Source organism: Ochotona curzoniae, unplaced genomic scaffold (assembly GCF_017591425.1).
Source record: "Ochotona curzoniae isolate NIBS_2020 unplaced genomic scaffold, NIBS_Ocur_1.0 scaffold_3835, whole genome shotgun sequence".
Classification (NCBI taxonomy): Eukaryota; Metazoa; Chordata; class Mammalia; order Lagomorpha; family Ochotonidae; genus Ochotona; species Ochotona curzoniae.
In genome coordinates, this window is record NW_024467114.1 from 25,377,433 (window position 1) to 25,396,451 (window position 19,019).

Sequence of the window (19,019 nt, forward strand, 5' to 3'; positions counted from 1 at the left end):
CCGCCGCCGCTCCCCTCCGCCTGGCCCGTGCCTCGGCGCTCGCTCTCCCTCCGTCCCGTCCTCTCCGCTCCCCTCTGCCCGCCTCTCTCCCCTTCCCCCAGCCCCTCCTCTCCTCACCCCACCCGGCCTCCTTCCCTCCCTCCCTCCTTCCCTCCCTCTCTCCGCCCGCACGCCTGCCTGCCCGCCCGCCCGCCCGCCCGGCGCTCACAGAGCCGACACCACGGGGGCTCTCGATGTAGCACCATGACAGGCATCGCCGCCGCCTCCTTCTTCTCCAATACCTGCCGCTTCGGGGGCTGCGGACTCCACTTCCCCACCCTGGCCGACCTCATCGAGCACATCGAGGACAACCACATCGGTAAATGGCCCGGGGGTGGGCGGGGGTGCAGGGCGCGCAAACTCCTGCCCGGGGTGGGGGTGGGTGGGTAGGTGGGGGCAGAAGCCCCAGCATGACCAAGGGTGGCGGGGAGGGTGTGTGTGTGTGTGTGTGTGTGTGTGTGTGTGTGCGCGCGCGCGCGCCCCGGAGGTGGGGGGGACATGGGGGGCGGCGGATGCGGAGACGCGGGGTGGGGGAGGGGGCGGGCACCCCGAGGTGCGGCGGGCCGGGCTGAGGCGGGGTGCTCGGCGGGGCGTGCGCGGTGGGGATGCGGCCGGCCGGCGGCGCCGGGCTGAGGCGCGGAGTTAGTTGGCCCGGGAGGGAGGGCGGGCGGGCGCTGCACGCCGCCTGCCGCTTCCGCCCCGGCTCGAGCTGTCAGGGCTCGGCGGCGGCGGCGGCTGCAGCCGCTGGGAGGTGGGAGCGGGACGGGGCGGGAGGGGGCGGGGGTGGCTCCACCGCGGCAGCCATTCCGCTTCCTCCTCCCACCGCCGCCGCTGCCACTGCGTCCTGTCAGCGCCCGTTGCTAGGTGTGGTGCGTCGGGAGGGGGCGGCGGGGCCGGCCGAGGACCGGCCGCTCGCCCTGGGCTGCCCGGGGTTTCCGAGTCGTGGGGCCTCCGCCGCCGCCGGGGCACGCACCCCACCCTCCTCCAGCCCCTGTCCTTGGCCTGGCGCGGACGCGGCCGGGACGCTGCGGGCTGAGGTTCCGGGTGCGCCCGCGGGCCGCGCCCAGCGCCGCCAGGCCGGGTGGCCTCGGAGGCCCCTGCGGCTGCGTCTGCGGGAGAGCCCTTTTCCCCTCCGCGGCTGAGGACCGGCTATTTAAATGCGTCCGGGCTATACGATTTGCCTTGCAAATGGTTCTAGGCCCGAGGTGCGCCGGCTGCGCCCAGGGCTAGGTGGAGGCCTGCGCGGCGTGCCCCTCCACCTCCCCTCCCCGGGCGCGGAGTGGGGGACCCGGGTGGGGGTGGGGAGGCACCGCGAGGCCCGGCTCGGGCTTTCCCTGCACACCCTGAACCCCCCTTCAGCACCCACCCACCCCCAGACCTCTCAGCAAGTTCTCAGCTTCGCTCAAGTCCCTGTTACACCTTGACACATTTGGGGAGGGGACATGGGTTGGGCTGCTGTGGCCCGGGCGAGCCAGCCACCTGCGAAGGTGTGGGCAGCATGCGGGAGCTGTGTGTGGGCTGGAAGGTGAAGGGCCGCGGCGTGCCTCATTGCGGCTGTGCCATCCTCAGAACCTGTAACCAGCCCGCATGAATCAACGCTGTGGATGCGGCTCACGTTTCTGCAAAGTTGAGAGGAAATCGCAACCGCCCGTGTATCTGTGCACGAATCAAAAGAGGCAGAACACCAGGTTCCTTGGATTCGTGTCATGCGTGCATACAGTGGGTGCCTCATAGATGCCTGCTTAGAATGGAATGAGGTGGGCCATCTGCTGTGGGAAAGAAGCAGAAATCAACGACTGTCCAAATGCCTTTTTCACAAGATCGTCTTGAGGGATTGCCCAGGTTTAGAGACTTTGAGGGGGTGAGCCCCGCCCGTTTAGTTGCTTCTTGCTTCTCTGATAAAAGTGTGAAGGAAGCAGTGTGCAGGTGCCCTGCATGGAGACACGGATGTGCTGATTCATGACGTGCTGGAGTGGTGGCAGCTGACCCGGCTTGTGGGGGCAGATCGGAGTTGCCCTGATGGTAGTTTACAATGAAGCCCCACCCCAGCAATCGCCTAAAGCTCCAGGCGAGATGGGGGGGGGGGGTCAAATTCTTCCCCTTGCGTTGTCGTAAAATAATACATATATATTATATAAATGTCTCTCAAAACCATGAGCTTCTCCTGACTTAGGGCAAGGCTGTCATTGCATCCCGCTTTCACTCTCATGAGCAGTTATTTCAGGGTAAACTATAATCTGGGGAAGTTGAGTAATAATTTTACCTCATTGCCTGCTTACTTGGACTAGCTAGTTAGAATAGAAATCAGATTTATTCAGATATTTAAAAGACAGTTATCCTTCTTGAGGATTTAGTTTATCTCCAGATGATTTAAAAGCAAATCTTGGCAAATTAACTGTAAGAGTTTTTTTTTTTTAATTTGCAGACTTAAAAAAAAACATTTATTTTTGTTTAAAAAGCAGATCTGCAGAGAGAAGCGGAGACAGTGGGAGATCTTTCACCCATTGCTTCTTTCCCCAAATGGCCAAAATTGCCAGAGCCGAGAGCTTCTTCCAGGTCTCCCACTTGGGTGCAGGTACCCAAGAACTTGAGCTGTCTACAGCTGCTTTCCCAGGTCATAAGCAGGAGCAGAATGGGAAGAACAGCTGGGTCTAGAACCGTTGCCTCTATGGGATGCCACCAGCTCTGCAGGTGGAGGACTAGTGTGCTATGCCACTGCAATATTCCCAACATTATTTTAAGAGTGTGCATTTTAAAAGAGAGTTAAGGGTTCCATAAATTTCCCGAAGCTCAACTTTTCAGTACTAATATCTCACTGCTCAAAGGTCTAGCGTTCTTTTTGGTAAGTGTGGGTATTGGAAAATGTAAATGTAGCACCCCAATAGCTATGGGTTAGGGGAACTGTGTGGCACAGCTACCCATGATTCCTTGGGACACGGTTGGAGCCAGTCAAGTTTATGACAAGTGCCTGAGGCCATGAGCAAACAGTTGAAGTTCCCAGGACGAACAGGCTCGCTTGAACTGCTGCGTGTCCCTGCAGACAAGAGGCCCCTTCCAGTCAAGGGCAGGAGGAGCCCTGCGAGCAGGAGGAGCTAAGGGCCTGGAGGGGCTGGAGGGGAGGAGCCAGGAGAAGCTGGCAGAGGGAAGGCCAGAGGCCTGATGGTGTGGGCCTCAGCTGATGTACAAGTCGTTAGAACGTATAAACCTGAAAATGTGAAATTTCCCTGTCAACAAAAAGGGGAGGGGTGGATAAGAAGAAATGAAAAGCATCCTAGTGAGGAGGTGGTGTGAGGAATATACTTCTGATGAAACGATATGAATAAAATGCATGAAGTTCTGTATAGTCTCTGAACATGAAAAAATGGAATTGAAAGTATGAGTTTATTATGATATAGGAAGCTTTTGAAATGCACACATTGTTTCTCCATCATATGCGTTTTCCACAAATTACTGAAGCAATTTTATTTATTTATTTATTTTTACCAAAAGTAGGCTTTTAATTCCATTTTCCGTGAACTTCTGAATACCCTCATGTTGTTACGGTGGTGACAGCTTGTGATTCATTTGTGCGTTGCTGCAGCTAATTGGACGGTAGTTTTTAGTGATTGCCTCTCTGGTTTCATGGGTCTTAGAGCGGCTACACTAAAAGGATTAACAATTTTTAAAAATAGGGGCCAGTATTATAGCATAGCAGGTTGAACCACTGCCTGCAATTTAGCCATCTCACCCATGTGAGCATCAGCTCCAGGTTTGGCTGCTCCGTTTCTGAGGAAGGTGGCCCACCTGCTTGGGCCTCTGTACTCACGTGGGAGACCGGGAAGAGGCTCTTGGCTTCTGTCAGAATCACTTGAGTCGTAGCCATAGAAGCTATTAGGAAAGAGCCCACTTCTCTCTCTGGCTCTGCCTTTCAGGTAAATAACTTTTTAGGGGGAAAAAAGATTGATGGAAAGTCCAGGAGATGTGCTATCTGTGCCTTTGATTTGTTCCAGGATTGCTCTTCTTAGCACCCATGAGAATGTCTACCATGGTCCCACCTTGAGGTACCATGATTTTTTACCATGTGACAGCTGGTTGGCATCCTTCAGCAGTGCTGGAGTGAAGGGTTTGGAGGACCTGGTGTGTTCTTTCTTGACAAATCTTTTCAGACCTTTAGTTTTCAGGTCCTATAGTTTTTGTTATAGTTGTAGTGTGTTTAATTCTGATTAAGTGCACTAAACTGTGTTGTCTTAATACTATACCGTATCTTTATTCTTGTGTTTTTTTTTAAGGTCTATTATTTATTTATTTATTTATTTATTTATTTATTTATATTGGAAAGGCAGATTTACAGAGGAAAGGCGAGACAGAAAAAGATGTTTCAATCTTCTGGTTTACTCCTCAGGTAGCTGCAATAGCCAGAGCTGAGCTGATCTGAAGCCAAGAGCCAGGAGCCTCTTCCGGGTCTCCCATGTAGGTACAGGGTCCCAGGCTTTGGGCCATCCTCTACTGCTTTCCCAGCCCACAGTCATGGAGCTGGAAGAGAAGTGGAACAGCTGGGACACATACTGGCACCCATATGGGATCCTGAGTGTGCAAGGCAAGGATTTAGCCACTGAGCCACCACCCTGGGCCCAGCTATTGTTTTTAACCTTTTTTCCCTTGCTATAAGGAAAGGGGAATTAGGATTTCAGATTCAAGGGAAGTATAATTTTCTCCCCATTATTTTACTCCTTGCCCTGGGTGGAGGGAGCATGCCATGTTCCTATGTGCATTTCCCTGTTCAAAAGCAGGACTCCCTGGGCTCCCGCATGTCCAGCTGAGTCCCGGCCCTCTCCCTCACTTGCCTACAAGCTCTACAGCTCTGTGAAGCACATCTCTGTGGCTTTGCTGCCATTTCATTCAGAACCCTGGTGCTGCTTCCTGTGAGTAAACTCTTGAGCTTGCAGAAGGAGTGTTGAGAGGTGACGTTAAACAGGTGTCCGGGGCTCCTGGAACACCAAGGGCACTATATTTAGCACCGAAGGTCATGTTCCTCCGACATGCCTGGCTAGACCCTGCATCCTGGTGCTGTGGAGTCTTGGCCATGCAGTTTCAGAGACAGCCATTGAAGCATTCTTACCTGGCATGACTGCTGGGGATGTTTGCACAAGGACCTCTGCACTTGGAATGGATTCCTGCACCTGGTGTCTGTGAGCACCTGCTGTGTGCCAAGCCCAGTTCCAGACCCTTGATGCATTTTGGGAAAGGAAATGAAGTGCCCGGCCTTTGGGGAGCTGATGTTCCCCTGGAAACCAATAATGTAAAACGAAGGGGGTTGGTGATGCTGAAAAGTAAGAGCAGAGTAAGGTGGCCTGGGAGGAAGAGGGGCTGGGATGCTATCGGTGTCAGGATAGACCTCACTGGGAAGCTGCTAGGGGTGCCAGGATCTGCCAGGAGGTGAGAGAATTCCCTGTGAGTCCATTTGGTCCCAGCCAGGAAAGCAGGTGCAAAGACCCCCAGCAGGAGTGTGCCACTTGAGTTGGAGCACAGGTGTGTGATGGCATGATCACTAGATCCTGGGAAGCTACTGAAGCTACAGGTCATTTGGCATCTTTCCCAGGTGGTAGGGGTCTCAGTTTGGCTGTCCATGCAGATTTCCTGCAGGGCCCTGAGAGGGGCCACATGTGGCTTGTGTTCTGCCCTGGAATGCCAGCACTTTTCTTGCAGCTGCTAGTCTTTTTGTGGTTTTCATTTCTAAAACTCAGGTGGTGAATTGATAACACTTCATCTTATAGATCAGGTTCATAATGATCAAAGTTTCTGGAAAGGTGAGTTAGAGTAAGGCAAATTTGATTCCAACGCTGATTGAGCACACGTTCGGGTATCTTCTCAAAGACCAGCATAATGTAGTAAATACAGGTATACTTATGCACCCCATATGATGGATTCTTCGATCCATGACGCACTTCATGTAAGGTGCTGGTGCCTTAAGGTTATATTGCCTGGTGACATTGGGGCCGCTTGACTTGTGTGAGTACATTCTGTGATGTTTGCATAGCAATGAAATCTCCTGGTAGTGAAGCAACACCTGACCACAGTGAGCTGTGCAGTATTCAGTAGTCCCTCACTATTCCCACTTTAGAGGCAAGCACACTGGGACACAGGAGAGGGCTGTAACCCCTTGGTCCCTGTGACTGCTGACATTGGAGTTGCAGACAGGTGTGCAGAGCCAAGCCCGTATCTGATGGCCCACTAAGGTGGAGAGCCTGGGGATGCCCTCCTTATCATGCAGTTTGCCTGTGTGTCTTCTTTGGAAATGAACTGAACCCTTTTTTGGAAACACATTTTTAAAAGCTTACTTAAAAGGTGAGATGAGCACAGGTGCATGTGGGCATGTTTGGGGGCGGAGAGGATCAGGAGGGGAAGGGTGAGAGAAGGGGAGATGCTTCTGCCTTCTGTGTCTGCAGGAAGAGATCCTCCTCTCCCTCCGCATTACCAGTCTGCATGGGCTTAGCAAGAGCAGCAGGTTCACAACGTCAGCACAGGAGTCAGCACTGTAGATGATGTCATCATGCAGTGTGCGCACTGAGGCCAGACCACACACCCAGAGGCCCTGGTCCCTGAGATCGGAGATTCTCAGATGGTTGAGGCCATCACGAGATGAAAAGACTTGCTGCTTGCCCATGCCAAAAGCCACTGGTGGGCCATCTCCATAGTGGGTGCCGCTGCCTGGCTCTGGGAGTCCCAGCACTGGCTCTCCTGGTTCTTCAACCATCTCATCCCCAGCTCCAGCTCTCGCACACCAGCAGGTGCTTTGGTCTGGCCCAGGAAAGCCCACAGCTGCAGCTCTTCCCACGTCAAAAGCCCTAGGTGCCCCCCTGACCTTAGCCCGTGAAGCCAATAAGTGAGTGGCAGCAGTCTACTCATTGCCACCTCCCCTCCTCCCCTGCAGATCTAACATTAAAGAACAGGGTACTGTAACACCAAGGTAGCATGAACCATGCTCACACTGCCCACCAGGTATTGGCTTCTGTTCTCCCAGCAGTGTAACACTTACCCAGACACAAGGGTGTCTCCACTGAACTCTTGCAGGGTGCGTCAGCTGAGAAGCCGTGCAGGGAGCCCCTCCTGCTTGGGGGTGGGCATGAGCTTCTGCTTCCCTCCAGTCAGCCATCTGGTGGGCAACCTCTGTAAAATGAGCATGCTCCCAGCCCCCACCTCGGCGGGTGGTGAAGGAGGGCTAAGTGAGCTCTGTCAAATGCTCGTCTACAACATGACATCATGCAATTCCCTGACATTGGCATGCTTGCTAAACAAGTATGCTTGTCATCCTGCTGTGACAATCTGTACTGGAAGTTGACAGAATCTGAGCTGTGTTCTACTCTTCGAAAGGCTGTTCCTGTGCATTCAACTGCCTTGTGAACTCATTGGCCCTCCCTGGGAGAGACTGAGAAGAGCCAGTATGCATGGCCTTGGTATTGCAGCTTCTGTCTACTTTCTGTGTGGCCACAGGCACTTCAGATGCCCACCAAACCCCGGCCGCGGTGGATTGGGAAAGTGGTGTCCAGACCAGCACCTCCCAACGTGGTCTTTCCCTGTGACCTGGATTTATTTGAATAAGTCAGGATTAGAAAGAGGCACTGTGCCTGGAATGTGTGGGCACAATTGCTCAAGGCTCCTGGCCACGGGAAGAAGGAATGACTGAATGAGTAAACGAATGAATGAAAGGCTTGCCACTGTCTGCCCTGCTCTCTGTCCTCACCCTGTGACTTGGCGGCACCTTTTCCGCTACTCCCTTCCATGGCGGCCAGAAAGGCCCCGGACACAGAGGCAGGCGAGGTTGAGAGCGTGCACAGCATACAGAGGTAGCCAGCGTGGGCAGCTGAAGGAAACCCTCTGCCTGAAGCCTCCAGACTGGGGCTTCCCACCACCCTTTAGGGACCATCCCTGTTGGTTGCACACACTTCTGCTTGCCTTCCCTAGATGTGCCCCCTCCCGTTGCGGACACATACCTGAAATGTGCAGACAGGCAATCCTGCGTAAAGTCGCAGTGCTGACAAGTGCCTCCACGTTCTGTAAAAGATGGTTTCCAGTAGACGTCATATACTTTGAAAACGTCTCCCGTCTTGACGGTTGTAGAAACGCGTGCTGACGGTTTCCCAGCCTGGTGGCTCCCATGGGTGGTAGTGGCGATGCCTCCGGACTGGAACAGGCTGAGGACACTTGGTGAAAGAGGCTTGCCTGGGACCGTTGGAGGCCAGTATCCTTGTGTTGTAGACTGGAATCTGAGAGGGGACAATGCTACTAAGACCCTTACCACCCTTGCTGCTTCTGGTTTTGCCTCACACTCTGCATGAATGTGCTTTCTCTCTCTCCTGCGTGTTTGACCCTGCCTTTAAATCTTCACATTCCCTGGATACTGAAGAAATGCCTTTTGTTTTGTGATATGTTGTAGATTTGTTTTGTGCTGACGTGGTTAACGTGTTCAATTGCAAATGTATATTAAGGATCTGAATGTCAGAAGACAGAAGTGTTAGAAATGCATTACAGTGTTGTGCTTTCAGAATGTCTTTCATTTTAAATGCTAAATCAGCTAAAGAAAATTCTACTTTTCCCATGTAGTTAAGCACTGGAATGTTGTGGTAATTTTCATCTGCATTAAAAAAAATTATTTGGAGCCCAGCAGTGTGGCCTAGTGGCTAAAGTCCTTGCCTTGAACGCTCCGGGATCCCATATGGGCACCGGTTCTAATCCTGGCAGATCCACTTCCCATCCAGCTCCCTGCTTGTGGCCTGGGAAAGCAGTAGAGGACGGCCCAAAGCTTTGGAACCCTGCACCCGTGTGGGAGACCCGGAAGAGGTTTCTGGTTCCCGGCTTTGGATCGGCGCAGTACCCGCCGTTGCGCTCACTTGGGGAGTGAATCATCGGACAGAAGATCTTCCTGTCTGTCTCTCCTCCTCTCTGTGTATCTGACTTTGTAATAAAAATAAATAAATCTTTTTAAAAAATTATTTGAAAGACCGAGAAAAACAGAGAACTTTCATCCCCAAGTGCCCATATCAGCAAGGGCAAGATCAAGCCAACGCCAGAAGACCAAAACTCCATCCAGGTGTCCCAGGTGGGTAGCAGGGATACAGGTACTCAAGCTGTTAATACGTACGCTAGCAGGAAGCTGGATCAGAAGTGGAGTACCTGGGACTCAAACCAGGTTCTTCAGTGTGGGGTGCAGGTGCCAAACACATTCCAGTACTTTTTTTTTTAAATGAGCTGCCAGTAGGGAAAAGATGAATGGCCATTCACTTGAAGGCTCAGTCTTGCACTAATGAGTATTCACTTGAAGGATAATTCTTCATATCTCCATTTTGGCAGGAGTCAGTGAGTTTTCTTGGGTCACAAAGAATAGATAGTCAGTCCTTACTTAACTTTCCTTCTTGGTCTTCTAAAGAAAACCCTGTTCGTTGTCATGCATTTATTTATAAAGCATAAGCATATGTGGATATTTATACTTAAAAACCTCAGGTATAAAAATTTATATATATATATCTACATATGGGATTTTTTTTCCCATTGTTACCAATGGGAACATCTTTTCTCTGTTTATTAAGCGGTACATTTAACAGCTTTTTCACCTGGATGAACACTTACTATCATAGTTTGACCGCAAAGTTAGAAGCTGAGGTGCCTGCCATAGGCAAGCCAGCATGAGTAATGCTATGCTGAATGCATCTTCTCATGGGAGCTTTCTGATACCAGACATCTGGAGTTTGGTGCCAGCTCAGCTTGATGGCCGAGATGTGTCATATAAACTCCTGTGGCTTTAGTGCGTGTCCTTCCTGGATTGGAAACTCCCTGTTACTCACCAGACTCCCACGTGCCCTTCCGGGGCCATATGCAGGTGTCAGACCAACGGTTGGCTCCGGTGATGTGGAGTTACACTTCCCTTTGTGTGTTAGAATCAAGGGAACTGCACTTTGTCGGTCCCTGGAAAGATGGAGATGTCTTCGTTGTTACCTGAAGCACAGGGTAACAGAATGAGATTGATTCTTTTCCTTGGCTTGTGGAAGTCAGCCTTTCTGAGTTGTAAGTTGTTATGCCAGTAGAGCTCACATCAGTGGTTTTCTACAAGGCTTGCTTGGATGAACCTGCAGAAATTCAAGGCGCTGGGGCTGTGCCCCAGAGCTTCTGTTTCAGGTACCATCAGGGCTGCGATCTGACAGTGCACAGGTGGGCCTCAGCAACAATGGGTTGGACACCCATTGTTCATAGTAGCATTATGATGAGGATCATAGAGTTTCCCCAAACCCATGGAAGTTTTCATCTTCCTGGGGGAATACTAAGAACGGGCTTAAAGATACACTCCCATCCCAGTCCTGGATTTAGAGAAGAAGCCAAGAAACCATTAGCCTCAAGTCTCAACCTCAGATGTCTCCAAGATACAATGTGGGAGCCACTTGGTCAAGTTCAATGTAACTGGGAGCAGCTGGCAAACTGGCGAGTCCCAGCTTCACCGGAAAAGGGTGGCTATTTCTCTGTTCCCGCCCAGTGTTGCCAGAGGGCACCTGGGCGGTTTGCCAAGATACTTTCCTCCTCCTGGTATGATGGGAACAAACTGGGAATGATTATTTTCATGTGAAATCTGTCTTTGTGCCATTGAATATCAATGTGTTTAAAACATGCAGTGCTCCGGCCAGCGGAGCCAGTAAGGTGAACAGGGAGAGGCTCTGGGGTTGAAGCACCGACAGGAGACCGGTGATGGTGGCAGTCTCTGCCAAGTCTCTATTATTCCTTTTACACTCTTCCCCTCAAGTCCTTTAGCCAAACAATAGGATGCCAATGAGTCCCGTTAGTCCAGGTGCTTTTAGCAAGCCCGTTTCCTGTTACTGCTCAGCTTACTAAATGCTAACAAACTCCTCAGCCCACAACAATACACAACCAAATACTCCACCCAGTCACTAACAAGAGATATTAATGGTAGGCCATGTGTTTCGATGATGTGCGGGTGAATGATGGCATGCAGAACAAACCCTGAAGACCTTCCTCCTAGCAAGGAAGCTGCAGAATCATCAGCTCTGCATTGTTTTTTTTTTTTTTTTTCTAACATTTGATTACTTTTATTGGCAAGTCAGATTTACAGAGAGGAGAGACAGAAAAATCTCCCATCCAATGATTCACTCCCCAAGTGGCCACAATGGCCAGAACTGAGCATATCCAAAACTAGAAGTCAGGAGCTTCTTCCAGATCTTCCATACAGCTGCAGGGTCCCAAGGCTTTGGGCCATCCTCTGCTGCTTTCCCAGGACATTCAGGGAGCTGGATGGGAAGTAGACCGGCGCCCATATGGGATCCTGGGGTGTGCAAGGCAAGGACTTTAGCCACTAGGCTATTGCACCAGACCCATTGCCTTTTTTTTAAAAGAGGTATGTTTTATGAAATCATGTTACTTATTAAAAAATTTTTTGCTACATTTTAAAAAGATGAACCTTAATCCCAAAAGTGTCCAGCTGGCTTCTGACTTGCATGTCGCACTAGTCTTAACTTTACAGTATACAACAAAAGCCATGTGCACTCCATAGGCTATCTTTGGCATTTTGAATTTTTAGTGTTTTCTTGGGCTGATTCTGTGAGATACAGTCCTCCTGCTGGATCCTGGGGAGCAGTCCCCAGGTTTACCCCGTGGTAACTACAGCCACAGCTAGTCCTCTTCATTGTGTAATGTGGCCGCGCCCTGGTGTCCGGCAGGTGAGGTGAAGTCAGTGGACTTGCCCCTGGGAGACGTTCAGCATAAGGGCCACGCACTTTCCCACTATGTTGCCATCTTGGAAAACAACCCCCCTTTTTTTTTGTGAATGAATGAAGCATGATGCCACTGATCTAGTCCAGGTCGTTAGCTCTCAGAAGAATCTTCAGTGATAATACTGCCAAGATGCTGAGCTGGAGCACTGAGCAGTGGATTAGCTTGTGGCTCCTGGAGTTCTGGCTCTGCTTCTCAAGTTCTAGAACTTGTCTGGGTCTCATTTTCTGCACCTCTAAATGGTGTGGTAGCACCCACATCCCTCAGAGCTTCGTGAGTGCTGTACATGTTCCATGAGTTCGCTGGTCAGTTCTCTCTTGGTCATCTTTGGCTGGAGGCTTGGCCACGGGGGGTTATGTACGCAACTCTGCCTGCCATCTTACTGGCTACATGATGCGAATGCATTTCTCTGGGTCGCACAGGTCTGGGAATAGGACTGTTTCAGAATGTTGATATAAGGGTTGATTAAAAATGTTCATATCTGGACACACCCCATGAATGTTGGCATCAACGGGGCTGGACCATTTATTTTGGCATCTGTGACAACTTTCCCAGTGCCACAGAATCCTCAGATTCTTCTGTCCTCCTCATGTTTCCCTAAGATGGCAGAAGAAAAATAATCCAAACAGCCTTATATGTTTCTGGTTTTCGTTAAACATTTCTACTTGGAGATATTTGATAAACTCAGCAGAGGCTTGGGTTCTGTTTGTGTAAGTCATTCTGAGTGGTCCCAGGAACCCAGAGGATGTTAAAATATTACACACACAAATTCTCACTGTCTCAAAATATACCAGCCTTAATTTAATGTTATTTATGTGGAGTTATATTTTTGAGATTTTAGGTCATGTCATTAGAAAAGTGGCTCCCACATTTAATCAATAAGATTTTCTGTTTAGGAGAAAATACATTTTAGGTGTCTAGACAGTTACTGGCTACATGTTTGTTTGTTTGTTTGTTTTAACTGTATAAAAAGTGGTTTGTTTGTGATGCAGCTGTAACTTGAGACACTGTATCCTGTCTTGGAGTGCTGGTTTAGGTTTCAGCTCCTTGGCTTTCCATCCAGCTTCCTGCCAGGTGCCTAGAAAGGCAGTGGGTGATGGTGCAATACTTGGGTCCCTGCCACCCACGTGGGAAACCTTGATGGAATTCCTGGCTCCTAACTTTGGCCTGGGCCAACTCTGACTCCTGAGATCGTTTGGGAAGTGAACCAGACACAGAGGGAAGGTCTTTGTCTCTGCACTCTACCCTTCAAATAAATGAACCTGTTAAACACACGCACAAGGGGACAGTTTGGTTTTGGATTACAACAACTGAACAATGGAAAACTAGGAAAAAGTGTATGTATGTGGCTATATGTGTGTGTGTGTGTGTGAGGCCAAGAGCCTGGAATTCCACCTGGGTCTCCCACGTGTGTGGTGTGGCCTCAGTATTTGGGCCTTCTGCATCCTGGGTGCGTTAGCAGAGAGCTGGAGTGGAAGCAGGGCCAGGGCACATGACTTGTAGCTCTCACATGGAAAGCTGGTGGCACAGGCTATGGCTTAACCTGTGCCACCACAGTGCCAGCTCGGTGTGTTGTTTTTCAGTCCAGAAAGCAAAGTGCGCTTCATCCTTTGAAATGTGTATTGAAATACAATTTTTTGACCAACACAATTATTCGTGTGATTGCAATTAAATTTAGGGTGGGCTCTTTTACTGCAAACCAGAAGTGATAAGTAAGGATTATTGATAATCACAACATTTTCAGGCTAAGATTTATTTATCTTCATTGAAAAATCAGATTTACAGAGATACAGAGAAATAGAAAGATCTTCCATCCACTGGTTTACTCCCCTGCAACAGTCAGAGCCAAGTTGAGCTGAAGCCAGGAGCCAAGAGCTTCTTCCAGGTCTCCCATGCAGGTGCAGAGTCCCAGGGCTTTTTGGGCCACCCTCCGCTGTCTTCCCAGGCCACAGCAGGGAGCTGGACTGCAAATGGAATAGCTGGGGAACGAACCGGTGCCTATATGAGATGCCAAGGGGAGAATTAACCAATCAAGCCATCATGTCAGGCCCAATCACAACATTTTTAAACAAACGTGCAGTTCAGTTTTAAACTCGGGGATCTTCATTTTTCTTTCAGAGATTTCTCCAGTGTTGTGAAAGCCTGCCTGGATTTTGGGGGCAGTGAGCGTTGGCGGAAGTGGGAGCAGGTGGGAGCAGAGAAGGGAGATGAGTGGCTTAGAGGGGGGAGAAGAGTGACTGCCATGCAGCCTGAAGATACTGTTTCCCCCTCATAGTACATTTTTAAATTGAGAGGTAGCATTTAATAGAACTCTTCATGAAAGCAAACCAGAGTTTTCCTCACAAGAGCTTTCTAGAGAGATGTTAGCCTGAATGTTGCACTGTTGAAAGGAGCCCGTGCTCTCCTGAGGCGGTGTAAGCCTGTTCTTTGCATTTTACACCTCTAGCCTTTACTCCCGTAGGCATCTTTGTTCAGATACGTCACAAATGGCATGTGGCCCTTGAAATTCGAGAGAAAAAGAGCATGAGATCTGCTAAAATACATGTTCGCACCTGTAATTTACCCCTTTAGTTCACCTAAAGTGATGAGCTGCTTGCCAGCAGCTGTCAGGATGACAGCATTGGCAGCTGTCCCTGACTTGGTGGCGTCTGGTTTGCAGAGTGACTGTGGTTTGGCAAGTGGAGGCCTGGTGCATCAGTGTGGTTTGGCTCTAGCCTGCCCATCATCGGCTGTGGGTTGGGCCCACGGGTGCCCCCTCCACCCTGTGTTCATTGTAGGGCCTGGCCGGAAAAGGGCAGTAGCTGCAAGGGGTGTGTTTGTCCCACAGGCAACCACTGGGATTCACTTCAGTTCTCCATTTGCATTGTGCCCCAACCAGGCCTTTGGCCAGTTGGAGTCACACGGGCGATGCTAGAGCTGCAAGTGGTGAGGTGTGGGTATGCACAGCCGTGGTCCAGTCCTGCATGATACCTTTGCATTGGACGTGGGAAAAATCTGAAAGGATTTGCTGTTGACGTACAGAGATCTAGAACAGCCACTGTGTGTGTAAACTGGAGGTTGCTGACCCCGCAGCACTCCTCTTGAGAGCCAGGGAGAGGCACACTTGCGTTTCAGTCAGGAGATTTGAGACTTGGTACTTGCCTGATTTCTGCTTGGCCACACAGAACAGGGACACCTGCTTCTCTGGTTAGGGGTGACTGACTCCCCCCACCCTCTTCAGAGATTCCTTAAGTGTCCAACGCCTTCCAGTACGGTTGCTAAGAGCTCCAGGCTGGTACTCTACATTCCTGAGCTGCTTGGCGAAGCTGAGAGCTGGGCACACACTCCCTATCTGGCTCAGAGAGCATCGGGAGAGCAAGGGATTGGTTGGCTTTGGTGCTGGGTTCTGTGGCTAGAGCTGGTGTCACAGAGCAAGGTAGAGGACTTCCCAGTCCTTCGGGACCTCCCCGTGGTACTGGCCCAGCTCCTGGTGATTGTCACTGGTGTCGCATGTCCATCTTACTTGTGGATGATTTTCAAGGAGTATGAGATCCACTCTAGAGACAGGCCCATGTGAGTTTGAGTTAACATGTAGTAAGTCCCGCCGGTGCCGGGCATGTATTCAATACTGAGTGAACGCGGGCTGCCAGTGCCTTTGCTATAACGCAGCATCACTGATGCAGTGGGGAGCATTCAGTGAGTGCCAGGCCAGTGTGTGTGTGTTTCTTCTCCCTGGTGCCTCTCTGTTGTGTCTCCACTCTGCACGAGTGCATAAGAACTGAAGCCAGTAGCCCCTGGAAGGTGTGTGTCCTCCACTGTGAAGCCTTTGGCTCCAAGGACCAGATTAGATTGCTCCTGAAGACAGAGTCAGTCTTTTTATTTTGACTCTCACATTGTACTTGACACAGAGACTCTTGAAGCTGTAGCAGTTTCAAGGCTTTGAGACAGCCTGTGCTTGGCCTTGGAGGAAACTCTTTCACACACAAAGGGGCAGAGGGTGTGGGGGGCAGAGGGTGTGGGGGGCATAGCTCTTTGTGCTACATCAGAAGAGTCAAAAGAAGTATGGAGGGTAATTTTCATAAAGAGTGTTTAAGGGATGTTCCGTCCCTAACATCGAATGTCCTTTCAGGTTATGGCTGTAATCTTACCATTCAGCTTGTGAAAGATTATTGTTCAATTTTCAGCTGCATCACGCTTGCCAAGGCATAGCCACCCTAGGAGAAAACTCTCAGCTGTTGTAACAACAGCAACGAAGACTCAACCTTACATGGATTCATGGGCATGAGTTGTCTTTTCTGTGAGGATCCAGGGTGAGCAGCAGCAGCAGGTTCATCTCCACAGAGTCTGCCTGAACTCCAGCTGCCTCCTGTCTCATTTCTCTGCCCTCCCTGGCTGTGTGCTGGAGACTGGGATTCCCAAGTTTGATCCCTAAGATGAACCACAAGTGTTCATCTTGTGGTAAGAAAGAGGGCATGGAGGAGTGTACCTGTACCAGGCTGGGGCCTGGGCCTTCATCCTCACGGGCAGCGATCACTTCTGCTGACGTTCTGTCAGTGAGAACCTGGCACTTGAGTGCCTGCAACAGCAAAGGTGCCAGCCCAAGTAGCCCTGCACAGGCCCCCAGGCAGTTCTGCGGAGAAAGCAGGTCCTGCACTGAGTGGAGAGCGAGCAGGTTCCTGGTCTGGTCCAGCCCCTGAGAACTTTGCCTTTGAATCGAATAGCTCACACGTATCTGAGTGGTTTGATGGAGAGTGTGGGTGGTTCTAGTCATGATGAGTGACCATTATTACTGTTGGGCTCTGGCCATGCGTTCAGGACCACTTAGCATGACTGGAACACATTGTCTGCCAGACATTCTCAGAAGGGCTGCTGCCCAGGGGGCTTGGTCTGGTGTCACTTGCATTTCGCAGACCAAGACAGCCTTATGGAGAGATCTCTGCGTGATACCTCCAGGCCTGCTGGACTCTGGAGCTATCTCAGGATTCAAAGATAGCTGTATACTGCTTATGCCTCTGGCTTTTGTAACCTGTCGGCAGGCCCCAGGCTGTCAGGAAAAGCAGCCGGCCTTATGGGAAGAGTCAGAGTGGAGGCTCTGGACCCTGCTGTCAGGGAGGCCACGCAGGGTGCCTGCTTGACACTGCGGCCACTGTGTCCTCTCTGGTTCTCTGAGATCACGTGCTCTGACTGCTCTGTGCTTCCCAGCATTGAATGCCGTTTATGACCCCTCATTCTTGTGACAGCAGGGGAGCCCCATGAGCACGCACAGTCTCTACCAGGGTATTTCAAAACTGGAATTGAAAAGTGAATTTGTTTTGGTGCAACAAAAAAAAAAATTGAAATCCATGTATAGGATTCATGCTGTGTGTGTTCCATGAACTTTTTGGCAGTTGTTTCCGCTTGCTTGGTCAGGAAGAGGCACCTGCAGAGTTGGTGGTTAAGGCTGGAGCTTTCTCCGTGACCTAAATGGTCACTTGGACCTGTGGCCTCCCTCTCCGTGCAAATACAGGTGCATTCGCAGGCCCCATCACAGGTCATCCAGAGGCTCTTTCACCCCCAGTGGAGTTTTCGAATGCAAAAAGGAGTAAAACCACATGACTGGTGACAACAGCGGTGACAGCCAGATAGTGTTGTGGGATCTGCAGTGTGCTCAGCAGTGTCAAGGATCTGACTGCTGATTGCCTTTTGGGAGTGAATTCAGCCCCGGGCTGAGTCACATAGGAGTCCCAGGGTGTGGAAGCTGAGCCTTGGAGAGCCAGCGCAGCTCCCTAAATGTCACCGGAATCCACGCCTGGGCCCGAAAGACCCACAGTTGGTGTCAGATTTCCCCAGATCCAGAAAATACTGTGCGACTATTCTACCTGTGACCGTGGTTAAGTGATCTCAGTGACTGCCTTTTTTTTCCTTTTTTCAGAAACACGAACCAAAGCAACACACAACTCACTCCCTCGTACCCAACAGTTGGCACTGCGTACAAGTTAGAAAGGTCTCCCACTGGTGGTTTTAGAAGGCCTGCCATCTTTTCTCTGTCACCTGATGCAGCACAAAGCTCTTATCTTTCTGGCATTTTTTGGCTACGGAGTTAGCTGCTTTGATAAGTATGCTGAGGTCTTCCTAAAACACAGCCGGCCATGGAGGGGGTGGGGGGTCATTGTCATGAGCAGGGGGCTGCCTTCAGGGGAGATGCTCTTGGTATGCAAGGAATGGCCTACTGGGTAGATCTCAAAGGCTGCACGGTGCCAACAGTGCTTCAAGGACAACACACAGAGTCATAGAACTTCATAGCACAAGGAGGCTTTGAAGACAGCTGTTCTAACTGCAGCTTCTCATCCCACAAGCCTCACCTCCCATGGATCAGCATGGATCAGGCAGTGTTTTGGGTGCTGGGGTACAGCAGTAAATGGAGTCTCTACCCTTTTTTTTTTTTTTAAGATTTATTTATTTTATATTGGAAAGGTGGATATACAGAGAGGAAGATTTTTCATCCAATGGTTCACTCCCCAAGCTACTGCAACAGCTGGAGCTGAGCCAATCAGAAGGCAGGAGCCTAAGTGGGTGCATGGTTCCAAAGCTTTGGGCTGTCCTTGACTGCATTCCCAGGCCACAGGCAGGGAGCTGGATGGGAAGCGGGGCCTCCGGGATTAGAACCGTGGAGCCTCTACTCATGGGGGTAAGTCCTGCTTGGCACAGTGTCTGCTATGTCTGAGGGCTTGGGTTCCAGAGCCAACTCCACTTGTGATCCAGTTCCTGCTGATGCATCCTGGGCGGCAGCAGGTGACAGCTCAAGTACTTTGGGCTTCTGACACCCATGTGGGAGACCCAGGTGGAGGACTTGGCTCCTGGCTTTGGCCTGACTCATACCCCGCTACTATTATAAACATTTGGGGAGTGAACCCACTGCACGGAAGACGTCTCAAATCACAAAGCAAGTTAGAATAATAATGATAAGAATCTTAAGAAACCCCTTATACTCATGGAGCCCAGGTTCTAGATGGGAAATGATGGGGCATAGAATATGTAAGAGCAAAAGCCAAAAAAAAAAAAAAAAACAGTAAAGTTGGGCAGTGGAAAGTACCAGAAAAAGCAAAAACAAAGAAGCAAAAACCAGAAAGCATAGAGAATGGCAGTGGGGTTATAGATGTATAAATATTCACATTACACATGTTAACATGGGCCATTTATGCACATCAGCCTTTCTCTAACCTGTTTTCCAGTATGCCTCCCTCCTTGAGGCTCTTGTAAGGTTTTTCCCATTC

The 19,019-nt window shown here is 50.5% G+C and overlaps 1 protein-coding gene across 1 annotated transcript in view; it reads left to right on the forward strand.

Moving 5' to 3' along the window:
* Nucleotides 1–228: 228 nt before the first annotated feature.
* JAZF1 (JAZF zinc finger 1) overlaps nt 229–19,019 on the forward strand; it is a 261,537-nt gene continuing 242,746 nt past the window's right edge. Inside the window, exon 1 of the mRNA XM_040964605.1 lies at nt 229–358. Within this exon, the coding sequence (XP_040820539.1) occupies nt 244–358 (115 nt within the window). The 5' untranslated portion in view covers nt 229–243. The remainder of the gene's footprint in view (nt 359–19,019) is intronic.